Below are 12,804 nucleotides of genomic sequence, written 5' to 3'. Positions count from 1 at the left end.
ATTAACCAAAAAGAGCACATTCTCAAAATCAGCTTTAATTTGAATAATCAAAAACACCAAGTGATGTTACTAAGGGTTTCTGGATTGAGGGTGCACTTATAGAACCCTGACCAAAACAAAACTTGGAGAAGACAGGCTTGCTTTTCTACATCTTTACATCATTTTTATGTCAGTCCAATTCCAGCACGGTCCAATGGAGTTAGACTGCTGTAAAAATTATGCAACCCAGTGGAAATCAAAGCCCTTGGTTTGACTATAAAACGAATACACCAATACACCCCAAATGTATCATTTTGTCCATCATTTAAATTGTTTGCAAAATGGAGGTGCCGGCAAGTCCTAAAGGTTCCTTCGTACTCACACAGAGCTCATCCCCAGGAGAGCAGGGATTCAAAGGGGGCCAGCTGTTCAAACAATTCCAGGAAACCTGTGTACAAATCTGACTTTTTTTTCCTTCTTCTTCAGAAAATAAGCCTTAAAAAAAGAAACAACAGAAAACAACACCTCCCCCACCCCAAACCCCAAACTGGAAGCCTTGGAAGTCTCCAATGAACAGGCAAAAAGCAAGCGTGCGAAGCAAATCATAATGCTTGGGGACTGACAATCCACATTTCAGCAGAGTGAAGTAAGTATATCCCAGCTAGACACCAGTCAGAATCACATGTTCTGGACAGAGCAAGAAGATCTTATCAGCTAGGTGATTTCATGCCTTTATTCAGGCTAATTTTCCCTTGTGAGGGGGAAACCAGAAATCAAAACAACAAACTCCAGTTGTTGGAGTTTTTTTTTTAATCCAAATTCAGCTCTACTAGGCCAGCCCAAAACAGTTGTTTTAGCAAGATTAGCTCATTTCCAAATTCATGGTACTATTTTTGGCATCCAGACATGTGTACCTTTGCCAACTCTCCCCAAGCGACTGTGCTTCTGAACTCTTTCATGTTTTACAACCGCTCTGTGTTGTCTGAAGATTTTGCTACAAGAGGGAGAAGACATCACTTCATTGGGTAGTTGGACAATTTTTCTGCACTTCATCATTGCAAGGCTGTGTTTTAACTAGCTAATCACCCAGAAGATTTGTGTGAGAAGACAACAAAAGGAGGTGGGAGTGGTGGGGGTAGGAAATACAATCCACTGTCAGTATTCTTTAACTATACCAGCACTTTCTGAGGGAAGGACAACAAAGAGTTGGAATTTATTCTATTCACCATCAATCACAATGACCAATAATGGCCCAAGGTTTTTTTGGGGAGTCTGGAAAGCTGAATATGCAGGGCCACGGGCAGAATTCCATAATCCTGAAATTCTGGAGGGTGGAATTCTCCTTCATAAGTGGAGGGCTCAGTGCTGTGACCCCTCTCTTCCTTCTGCAGATTAAGTTCTATGGCATGGGCTCTTCTCTGCCCCATCTGTCAGCAATTTCTCCCTGCCTCCACTCCCTAGAGTGTAGGACTAAGAAAGAGGCTCACAACTATTCAGATCAGATCTCATTGCAACGATCACACGTGTCATCCCTCAACCTCCAAGAGACTCCAGATCTGTGAATCTTGTACCATATCCACTCATGTCAATAGAAAGTCTCCCATTGACATTAGTGGGCATTGGATCAGGACCTACCTGAGCCTGCTGGCTGGTTGCCTCAGCTTCTCTTCTTAGGTCTGTGGGCTCTGCCATATTCAACAGAAGTAACTCCTTACCATAGTTCTGAAGAAATGCAATGATCATAGCTCTGATATTCCTGGGCTAGCTGTAAGCACAGAGCGGGGAGAGATGGCTACCTGAGGGTACACCTACACAGCCCACATCAGTGTGTCTCCCAGCCCAGGTGGACAGACTCATGGGCTTGCACTACGACGCTAAAAATAGCTGTGGAGACATTGAGGCGTGGGCTAGAGCTCGGGCTCTGAAGCCTAGAGAGGGGGTGGATGTCAGATCCTGACCTCCAGCCTGAGCAGCAATTTCAAAGCACTGTCTACACAGCTATTTCTAAAGTGCTACCATGAGCCTCGCAACCACGTGTCTGTCCACCTGGGCTGGGAGGCTCGCTGCCATGGGCTGTGTAAACATATCCAAGAGTCAAGGATGTTTTCATCCTTGTTTTTCTTCCCTTCCCCCTTGAGTGTTTCCTATATTCCCCAGATTGTTCCAGATCTCTTACTTTATGGACGAGGCTGGGATCCCCCTGGCTACTCTCCTCATCTTCTGAACTCTTCTGTTCCTCGTCTGATGTGACGTCCTCCACGGGTGCCACAGAGACAGGGCACACCTTGTAAGGCTCGGTATAGGCACTGTAAGCAAAAGGAACAGATCAGCCCATCACATTCTCACCATGCACTCCTCGTCACTGTTACTCAGACATAAGTATTCCATAGGCAGCCCAGACACAGCTAGTGGCAGGTAAACCCTGTAGGTTTGTTAAACTTGGGAAGCAGGATTCTTGGAGCTTCCTGCTTTTTGATAGTAATAATAGGAGGAAAGTTAACGAAACTCTTTACACCTCCCAAAATGTTTGGAGTTTTGGTTCAGTCCAAACTTGGGGCAGAAGTTTGACCGGGTTCATATTTTAGGGCCACAATTCTAACTGGTTTGCCCTTTGCTAGATACAACTACCCCAAAATGAATATAATAAAATAATAATGACTAACAATGATAATTAATAATAAAGCTTAGATACTGTGATGCTGCTGGTGGAAACATCACCTGCCCTTCCTCAATATGAATCTAGGAATTTTGCTGCCCAAGCATGGCAGGCAGGCTGCCTTCGGCGGTTTGCCTGCAAAGGGTCCGCTGGTCCCGCGTCTTCGGTGGACCTCCCGCAGGCCTGGGATGGGGGCACGCCTGTGGGAGGTCCGCTTGGCGTGCTGGGGCCTGGAGCTGCCCCTGAGCACTACAGTGACTGGACACCCACTGACACAAAAAAAGTTTTTTTGCCAAAGGTAGAGTATGAATCTAGCCTTTAGTCCCTATTCTCTGAGGGCCCAATCCAAAACCTGCTGAAGAGAATGATGGAGGAGACTCAATGGGCTTTGGATCAGGCCTGATTTTTCATTCAGGAATGCAATTTCTCCTGCTGAGGAGAAATTGTTTGATTTTTACATTTATTTATAAACAGTTAGACAGCTCTGCCACAGCTCCTCTAAGATCCTCATTGCCGGACTGCAGTGGAGATCCCTCCAATGGCTCAGAGGGGACAGAGGCTTCAGGGAGCTGCTCTGCATACTCTGCTGCAAGAGGATGGTGGTAGGTAGAGATTGAGCCTCTTCTGTTCCTAAGCATTGTTTTCCCTTGTTTATTATTAGTGTCTGTGGTTTTTCAGTGTGGGCGGCACCACTGCACTTCCTAAACCCTGCCTAGCTGCAACAACAAAGGAGCCTCTGTGGATCAGCTCCACCCCTCACTTCCAAGCTTTTATTGATGGTAATTGCGTTATTACTTTACTTTCCTCACTCCCAGTGCCTGAAATATATACAACTCGAAGGCCAGCTTATCTTCACTAACCCTCTCATCCATCAGGGAGTCTGACAATGTGGAGTCACAGGTTGCTATTTTAAAAGTGATGTATGTGGGTGGCATTAGCAGCAGAACGCTAGGGGCAGATGCTCCCAAAGCACATCATTTTAAAGGGGTGTCTAGACAAACTCTATTAGTATTTCTACTGCTGTCCCATCCTTCTCTGGTTCTGTTACCTATGGTCTGTCCTCAAGCTGAGTCAGGCTTCGAGGCGTAACTCTCTTCTTAAATCTCTGGGTATGGCTACACTTGCAACTTCAAAGCGCTGCCGCGGGAGTGCTCCCGTGGCAGCGCTTTGAAGTGCGAGTGTGGTTGCGGCGCCAGCGCTGGGAGAGAGCTCTCCCAGTGCTGCAAGTACTCCACCTCCCCGAGGGGATTAGCTTACAGTGCTGGGAGCCATGCTTCCAGTGCTGGGGCACTGTTTACACTGGCACTTTGCAGTGCTGTAACTTGCTGCACTCAGGTATGTGTTTTTTCACACCCCTGAGCGAGAAAGTTGCAGCACTGTAAAGAACCAGTGTAGCCAAGGCCTCTGAAGGTATGGCTACATTTGGAATTTCAAAGCGCTGCCGCGGCAGCGCTTTGAAGTGTGAGTGTAGTCAGAGCAGCAGCGCTGGGAGAGAGCTCTCCCAGCGCTGCATGTAAACCACATCCCTTACGGGTGTTTTTTCACACCCCAGTTGCAGCGCTGTAAAGTGTGAGTGTAGCCAAGCCCTGATTGTCTTAAACTCTTCTCCCATCCTAATACCCAGATCCAGAACTCATTAAAATCAGTGGCGGGCTTTCCATTGACTTTAGCAGGCTTTGGATCAGGCCCTAAATACAAGTGTCTCCTTTTCATGTATTAACTCTGCTCCACCAGCTCTGCCTCATTTCATCTTACACCCTTTCCTACTCCCTACCATCCCCGATCTTCTCTCCTCATTGCTCTCTTTGACTTTTCTGTCCACTCCTTTCTCCCTCATCTACATATGCCTCAGCCTCCCAACCCAATATAAACTTCATGCCCTCTCTCTTTTCCTTCAAAATCCTTCTGAAAGCCCAGCTGTTCCTAATGGCAATTAGTCCTCTATGATGGGGTGCTCACCCCACACTATAATGGAAAGGTTAAGGTGGCTCAGAAGGGCTAATTAGCTGGCTAGGCTGCACCTTGGGCGAGATTAAGGCCTGATGACAAGTCGCCCATCTGGGCAGGAGTAGCTGGAGGCTTGAATAAAGCCAGGAAGTCAGAGCAGAGAGGGACAGAGTGGAGGTCTGCAGTCACTCTCTGGGTCTAGGGAGGAGTGAAGGAGGAAACCCAGGGGCGGAGCAGATGCCTGGGGATCCACACATTGAGGGAAGGAGTTACCCAGAAGGGTGTTGGAGAAGAAAGCCAGCAGAGGGCACAGTTGAAAGAAGGCCATGGAAATGGCAGCAATGGTTGAGATGGTACAGACCTTGAGGTCCCTGGGTTGGAACACAGTAGTGGGCAGGCCAAGGTTTCCCTACCAGCTATTGTGGAAGTGGCACAGTCCTGACTGGGAAGACTGTGTGGAATAGCACCAGACAGCAGGTCTGAAGAGACTTTGTTACTCCTGGAGGGGAAAACTGTATAGTGTCCTGGCCAGAAATCCAGGCCTCGGAGAGGAAGCATTGCGACTCCTAGACAGCAAGAGGGGCTGCAGCGCTAGTGAGTGACAGAACGGGGCCTCAGCCCAGGCAGAGCTAATCCCCAGATGCAGCCACAAGGGGGAGGCCCAGTGACGAGTAGACCCTGTTTGGTGGAGAATGCAGGCATGACAACTGACCAACACGAGGAGTCTGAGGGCCTGCAATTAGGGTTTCCAACTTTCTAATCTCACAAAACTGAACACCCTAGCCCCGCCCCTTCCCCAAGGCCCCGCCCCTTCCCCAAGGCCCTGCCCCAGCTCACTACATTCCCTCTCCCTTGGTGGCTTGCTCTCCCCCACTGTCACTCACTTTCACTAGGCTGGAGCAGGGGGTTGGGGTGAGGGCTGTAACTGGGGATGCAGGTTCCAGGGCGGGGCCAGAAATGAGGGGCTCGGGGTGTGGGAGGGGGCTCCAGGTTGAGGCAGGGAGTTGGAGTGTGTGTGTGAGGGTGAAGGCTCCAGCTGGGGGTGCAGGCTCTAGGATGGGTCTGGAGATGAGGGGTTTGGGGTGCAGGAGGGGGCTCCAGGCTGGGGGGTGGGACCGAGGGATTCAAAATGTGGGAGGAGACTGCGGGTTGAGGCAGGGGGTTGGAGTGTGGGGGAAGGAGGAGGGCTCCAGACGGGGGTGCAAGTTCTGGGGTGGGGCTGGGGATGAGGGGTTTGGGGTGCAGGAGGGGGCTCCACGCTGGGGGTGGGGCTGAGGGATTTGGAATGTGGGGTGGGGGGCTGTGGGTTGAGGCAGGGGGTTGGGATGTGAGAGGTGTTATGGGCTCTGGGCTGGGGGTGTGGGCTCTGGGGTGGGGCCAGGGATGAGGAGTTCAGGGTGTAGGAGGGGGCTCTGGGCTAGGGCAGGGGATTGGGGTGTGGGGGGGTGATGGCTCTGGGCTGGGGGTGTGGGCTCTGGGGTGGGGCCGGGGATGAGGAGTTCAGGGTGTAGGAGGGGGCTCTGGGCTAGGGCAGGGGATTGGGGTGTGGGGGGGTGATGGCTCTGGGTGGGGGTCCATGCTCTGGGGTGGGGCCGGGGATGAGGAGTTCAGGGTGTAGGAGGGGGCTCTGGGCTAGGGCAGGGGATTGGGGTGTGGGGGGGTGATGGCTCTGGGCTGGGGGTGTGGGCTCTGGGGTGGGGCCGGGGATGAGGAGTTCAGGGTGTAGGAGGGGGCTCTGGGCTAGGGCAGGGGATTGGGGTGTGGGGGGGTGATGGCTCTGGCTGGGGGTGCATGCTCTGGGGTGGGGCCGGGGATGAGGAGTTCAGGGTGTAGGAGGGGGCTCTGGGCTAGGGCAGGGGATTGGGGTGTGGAGGGGTGATGGCTATGGGCTGGGGGTGTGGGCTCTGGGGTGGGGCCGGGGATGAGGAGTTCAGGGTGTAGGAGGGGGCTCTGGGCTAGGGCAGGGGACTGGGGTGTGGGGGGGTGATGGCTCTGGCTGGGGGTGCATGCTCTGGGGTGGGGCCGGGGATGAAGAGTTTGAGGTGCAGGAGGGGGCTCCAGGATTCTGGGGGATAGGGCTGGGACAGGGGATTGGGGCATGGGCTTATCTCAGGTGGCTCCTGCTCAGTGATGCAGCGGGACTAAGGCAGCTCCCTGCCTGTCCTGGCTCCACGCTGCACCCCGGAAGCGGCCAGCAGGTACAGTTCCTAGGTGTGTGTGGGGAGGAGGGGGCAAGAGGCTCCACACGCTGCTCTTGCCCACAGGCACTGCCCCTCAGCTCCCATTGGCCACAGTTCCCAGCCAATGGGAGTGCGGAGTCGGTGCTCGGGGCGGGGACAGCACATGGAGCCCTGTGCCCCCCGCACCTAGGAGCCAGAGCTGCTGGCTTCTTCTGGGGCGCTGTGCAATGCCAGGACACATAGGGACCAGCCTGCCTTAGACCCGCAACACCGCTGACTGGACTTTTAATGGTCTGGTTGGCGGTGCTGACCAGAGCTGCCAGGGTCCCTTTTCAACCAGGCGTTCTGGTCGAAAACTGGACACCTGGCAACCCTGCCTGCAATAGGGAAAGGGGACCATGGAGCCACCATGTACAGAAGCCTTCTTTGCAGTGGACAGATATGCCCTATTGAGCTGGGTACCCTGGGCAAGGAACTGACTATTCGGAAGAAAAAATTGGCCATGCTGGCCAAAGAGCCTGAAATAACATACAGTTTGGGAATAGAGTATCCACTTCTTTGATGTGTAATGACATCTGTTTATTCTCAGGACACACTAACGAGCAGAGAGCAAGTTGGTTGGTGAATGACTTGTGCTAAGTGATAACTGCTCTAATGACTGCGGGGGCTTTTTGTGTGATATCACAGCACAAGGTAGCTGAAAACCTCTATTAATTGTTGGCACATGAGTCACTAGTGAAAAGAGTGAGGCTTTTATTTTTCGATTCCTCTTTCCACCCTTGTGAATAGACAGGGATTCCCCCACTTCTCTAACCCGCTGGGTGACGCAGCCCTCTGATAAAGCCGCACATTCTGATCCTGGGCCATCACCGCTGGCCAGTCCTCAGGTGAACAGTGACAGAAGACTAAGTATAAGAAATAAAAAGATGCCACAATCACCTACAGAAATGGCTCGAGCCAAAGCCTGCTTAAGTCTGATCTCACTCACACCAGCGTACAGAGGGAGTAACCCTGCTGCAATCAATGGAAAACTATTGTAAGTGAGAGGAGAAGGAAGTTTGGCCACTAGAGCCTCTTAAGTTATTTTGCCTCATTAGCTTTGGAAAGGGCAAAGATAATGAACTTTGTCCTATGATGATGTATAATGAAGATGCCTGGAAAATGCAGTATTGTTCTGGCTAGATCCTCCAGCCTTTCAGGACCCCTGATTCCATGAATCAAGGAAAATACTGGGTACTGGAATGTAATATGCTGTAAGGCAGGGTTCCCTTCAGGATCTTTGTAGGTTCTGAATCCTTCACTTCCTGACCTGTCTTGATTTACTCTTCTGTGTAATGCACCATCGATAAACTAGGATGATAATTATGCTACAGTGCTAGTCAAAAGTTTTCACTCACTACAGTGCAGCGTCAATTACTTGAAGCTGATGACACTGAAAGTATTGAAATATCCACATCTTTCTCCAGGCTTTTCACTAACTGCCAGATCTTTCTCCTGACAACACTTATTCTATGGACAAATTTTCCTTCTCCCTTTACAATTACAGTACTGAGGGCAAGATAAGGTCATGTGGTACTAGTTCCTTATACTTGGGAAATGTTTTTATGAGAATCTAAGCTGTGTAAGTTGTATCAATGTACTATGGGGATGGTTGTCCTGACAATACATGATGATGATTGATATTTTGGCACTTCAACTTCTGATCCCGAGCTGGGGGGAGGAGGGCAGAAAGTTCTGAGGCCAGGCAAAAGTGAATTGTGATAAAAAGAAAAGTTAAGAGAACTCCTCTCTCTTCCCCTACCTCCCTTCCCTACCCAAAAATGTGCCATTTGAGTTTGGCTGAAGGATCATATTTTATCTGAACTGATTCACTCATCTCTCATTATAAACGTCCATGAGTTAAACAGAAAGAACAAAAAGGCTCTTGGATTCCATCTCCTTCTGCCAGTTTTGGTTTGAAATTTGCCTGTTTAAAAGATTAAAGATTATTTCATTTAGGATCCACCATTACTTGTTATCCAAGATCTTGGGGATGAGGAAAGACCTGGTAACCTAAAGCTTCTTCCCAAAGGATTATAACAACAATTAATAATTTAATAATATCTCATTAATTCCATCATGCATTTTTAAAATGACAAGTGATTTAGTGGCATTATCTTCTGAATGGGGCAGGAAAGATATATGAATGAGAGATGGGTTTTGGTGCCATAGATATTCAGGGCACGCAAACTGCACAATTACAAATGTATCCCTTCTGCAACCATTCATATTGGACCCTGATTATTTATGGTGGGCAATATGTTCTTCTCCTCAGAAGCTATTATTCTCTACAGTGTAAGAATTTTAAGCAGAAAGACTCTCAGAAAGGGCAGTGGAAGAACACAGAGGAGCTGGGCTAAGTTTTCTTGCCTGTTCAGGGATATGAACTAGGGGGCAATAGGCCAGTAATAGAGAAATAAGTGCTCCTAAAATCCCCCTTAGTCCCATGTCAGAGATCAGAAAGTAAATGGGTTTGAGATATCAGGAATTCCCTCTTTCTGACAAGCTTATCTGTTTACCTAGTAAATCTTGGATACTGCTCAGGGGGCCACCGTAAAAGAAATAAACAAAGTTGCAAAGCCACCTTGCTTCATGTGCCACGCCAGAGTCTTGATGATGAAATAAAGAGCAATGACTTGTTATGATAGTAATGTCTTGGATCGCTGAGTCTAGAAATTAAAATACATCTCACACACACCAAGGATTGTCTTATATTCATATTTGCTCAGGGGGGAAATTGCTCAGGATGCTGCCTACTGCTAACCCATAATTGCAGGGTTACTTGCATCTTCCTAACTCTAGAGTAAGCTGGTATTGGCCACTGGTGGAAACAGGATAGTGGAGTAGATGGACCATTGGTCTAATCCAGTGTGGCAGTTCTTATGAAGTTTATATCAACAAGATGAAATACACCAAGATGCCTCTCCCCATTGCTTCATGATGATGTAAAAAGGTGTCATGTACTGATGGAGTCACACTGTGAAGGTGCAATATCATCGCATTTAGGAGCTTTATTGCAATGTTAAACTGTAATATTCCAGATTATCTGACTGCTGTCGGAGTGCTAGGCTGGCAAGATATAGGTCCTAGGAAAATCACAGATGTCCTATATGTTTGGGGACAGAGGTGACCAGAGTGTGTGAAATTCAGATGGGTTTGGTTCACAGAGATTTTGTGTACATTGTATCCCCAGTTTTGCTTCATATGTATTTGACTGCAGGATCCAAAGATAAACTCAGACAAAAGAGATTTGCCTGATTTTAAATTTGTACCAGGCAAAAAAATCAGCTTTCGTGCCATTTACCCCCAAAACCTCAAATCGTTAGGATTCTCCTGAAATTTGACTCCAAATTTGCTTGAAACTCCACTCCAAGTTTGCTGAAAGGTTCCTAGATCTGGGTAAATTTAGAGTGAGCTTTGGACTGGCAACAACTGCCCTCTATATTTTCTCTAGTTTAAGGTATTCAATCAACCCCACATCTCAAAACCCCACAAACTTGGGGGAAAATCAGATTAGATATTAATTTAGCAGCTGGCCCTTTGTTTATATAACAAACCAATCCAAACTGCTCCCCCACCCCAACTCCAAAAATCTGAACCCTCTTGATCTTCAGACAAGTTTGGATTCAAATCTGAATTCAAACTTTGAGACTTAGGCCTATGTCTAGTTTTTCCATAAACTTTTCACACAGTTCTAGTAGCAAATGTTTTTATTCTGCTTCATGCCCAGGTCCCCTTAACTGCTGTCTAGTACCACTGATAAAATTATGTGCTCCTTTGGGAAAGAAGCTAAAGAAACTAACTGTTCCTTCATTCAGACAAAACATCTGTGGATTTAGACTTAAAATAATGATGGATGATACTTTGCTTAGCCTGTTAGGTAATCCATCCATTGACCATGTGGAGGGGAAAGCTAATCATGTTTTAATCCTATTTACTGCTCCTGGTTTTGAGTTTGCAATCCAAGCCCTGGAGTTGTACCTGCCGGGAGCTGTACCTGTCGCTTTTTATTGAACATGTATTATTGCCCTCGTTTCCTCATATTCACTACAAGAGTCTCAGAACTCAAACTTTCTCCTTTCCACTGTATAATGCGGGAGAACGCAAGCCATTCTGGAGTCCCTCCATTTTCTTCTCTCATTTACTAGAGGGAGTAAAACTAGAACTTTTTGCTCCATCCCCTTGAACTTCAATGATCCAGATAAAAAGAAGCCCAGGTTGGAATCACACCTCATTTTCATTCTGCTTTTGAAACCCTAAACCATTACTGAGATTGGGCGTAACTGGACCTTCACCTGACAACTCCCCTCCTTCCCCCTGAATGTAGGTGGTTCAGATAACTTGGAACCCAAATATGCAAAACCCAAACTTGGTCTCATTGACTGCACACCCTTGCCATATATGCCTTTCCGCTCCACAGGTCCTGCATAATAATGACACTTGCTCCAACCAAAGAAGGATGGATGTGGTTCTCTACAACTCCTCCTGCTGCTCTTGTTCCATGTGCAGAGAACCATGGGATGCTGATATAGGGTGTTCCCTGCCAAGCAGGAGCTGAGCAGATCACGTCTCAGTATCTGTCCAAATTACAAAGGAACATGCTCAACCTTGAACTCTGATTCCGTCTCATTTTTTCATCCCAAACAGACCATTCATTATCACTTGTAAGTAGCTCATTACTTTAGCTTTACTTAACTAGGACAGAAGATGTTTGCGTATCAGTGGGATCTTTTGATTCTCAGACTCAATGTGCAAAATCTGGTTAACTCTGCAGAGCTCTTTATGCTAAAGGAGGCACAACTATGTCAGTTGCAAACTTGCCCAAGGGCTCTGCCAGCTACTCTGGTTGTGCAACTGCTTCATTCAGAGAATAACTCCAGAACGATTGCTTTTATAGCTATCCTGGGAGGCAAGCAGTGCTGCAAACTCAAGACCATTCCACTTATTGCTTTGTTGGCTTCTCCCCCATCCCCCAAACTCTGGGCTAAGCATGAGGAATCAACACTGCAGCGCGGGGAGAATGAGCATCCAGAGGAAACGCTGGAACACAGAGCAGAAGTCAGCAGAATTCAACGGAGGAGAACAGTGCAGCCATTGGGAAAGGAGAGCAATTTGTGAAGCCTTGGAGGGAAGGCACCACTGAAATGCAGTTTCAGTAACAAAAATGCCAATCTCAACTGCTAAAGCCGACAGAATTTCCGTTTCATTCTGTGCCCCTCTCCCTAGATATGGGGGCCTGATCCTGGAAACTTTCTTTAGGCAAAAACTCCCATTAGAGGGAATGAAGACTTGCCTGCAATGAGGTTTCCATGCTCATTAGAAATGCATTTCAAAATACATTGCGGACTGATGGATTGTTCTGAAATGTTCTGTTCGGTATTTTAAGGGACAGATACTTAGACTTGCCCCACATGTCCATGCAGGGAATAACAGAGAGTAAAACCCGTTTATCAGCTGCATCCATGCTGGAGTAACCAGTTGCCCCACACCCACTTACTCCCATCCTGGAACAGGTGGATCCGGAGAGTGTGGGGAAAGGGTAGAACCTTAGCCTCACCCCCCTTCTTGTTTGAATGTTGTCATTCTCTGCTGATATAGCCCAGAGGAAAATTAGCACTACCTGGAGCAAAGGAAGGGGGTGAGGAATAGTGACTCAGTGGGTATATGCAGGGCTGTCCTTAGGCATAGGCAACATAGGCAGCTGCGTAGGGCACCTGAAAATTTGGGGCACCACTGGGTCTTAGTGTCCACCCTCTTCTTTTCCTATCCCTGTTCTGACCCTTCCTGCAGGCTCCCACAGATGGCTGCTCTAGCCTGGTGAGTCTTCCTTGGGAGGGAATCTAGCAGTTAAAAGTGAAAAAACCTCCAGCCTGCCAGACCTATTAGCACAACATTGAAACTGTTAAAGAGACATTCAAGGGGTAATAAAGCCATTTAACAGGCATTTGCCAACCCCAAGGTATATACTGACAGGTTTCAGAGTGGTAGTCCTGTTAGTCTGTA

At 48.2% G+C, this 12,804-nt stretch overlaps 1 protein-coding gene across 4 annotated transcripts in view; it reads right to left on the bottom strand.

Annotated features, from left to right (window-relative positions):
* The window catches only part of FGD5 (FYVE, RhoGEF and PH domain containing 5), a 153,363-nt gene that overhangs the window by 80,679 nt on the left and 59,880 nt on the right, over positions 1 to 12,804 (bottom strand). For all 4 annotated transcript variants that reach the window (XM_030570192.1, XM_030570190.1, XM_030570193.1 and 1 more), the window contains exon 3: positions 2,156 to 2,285. In XM_030570192.1, the coding sequence (XP_030426052.1) occupies positions 2,156 to 2,285 (130 nt within the window). The remainder of the gene's footprint in view (positions 1 to 2,155; positions 2,286 to 12,804) is intronic.

This window comes from Gopherus evgoodei, chromosome 7 (genome assembly GCF_007399415.2).
Source record: "Gopherus evgoodei ecotype Sinaloan lineage chromosome 7, rGopEvg1_v1.p, whole genome shotgun sequence".
Lineage (NCBI taxonomy): Eukaryota > Metazoa > Chordata > Testudines > Testudinidae > Gopherus > Gopherus evgoodei.
This window is presented reverse-complemented; position numbering and strand designations above follow the sequence as displayed.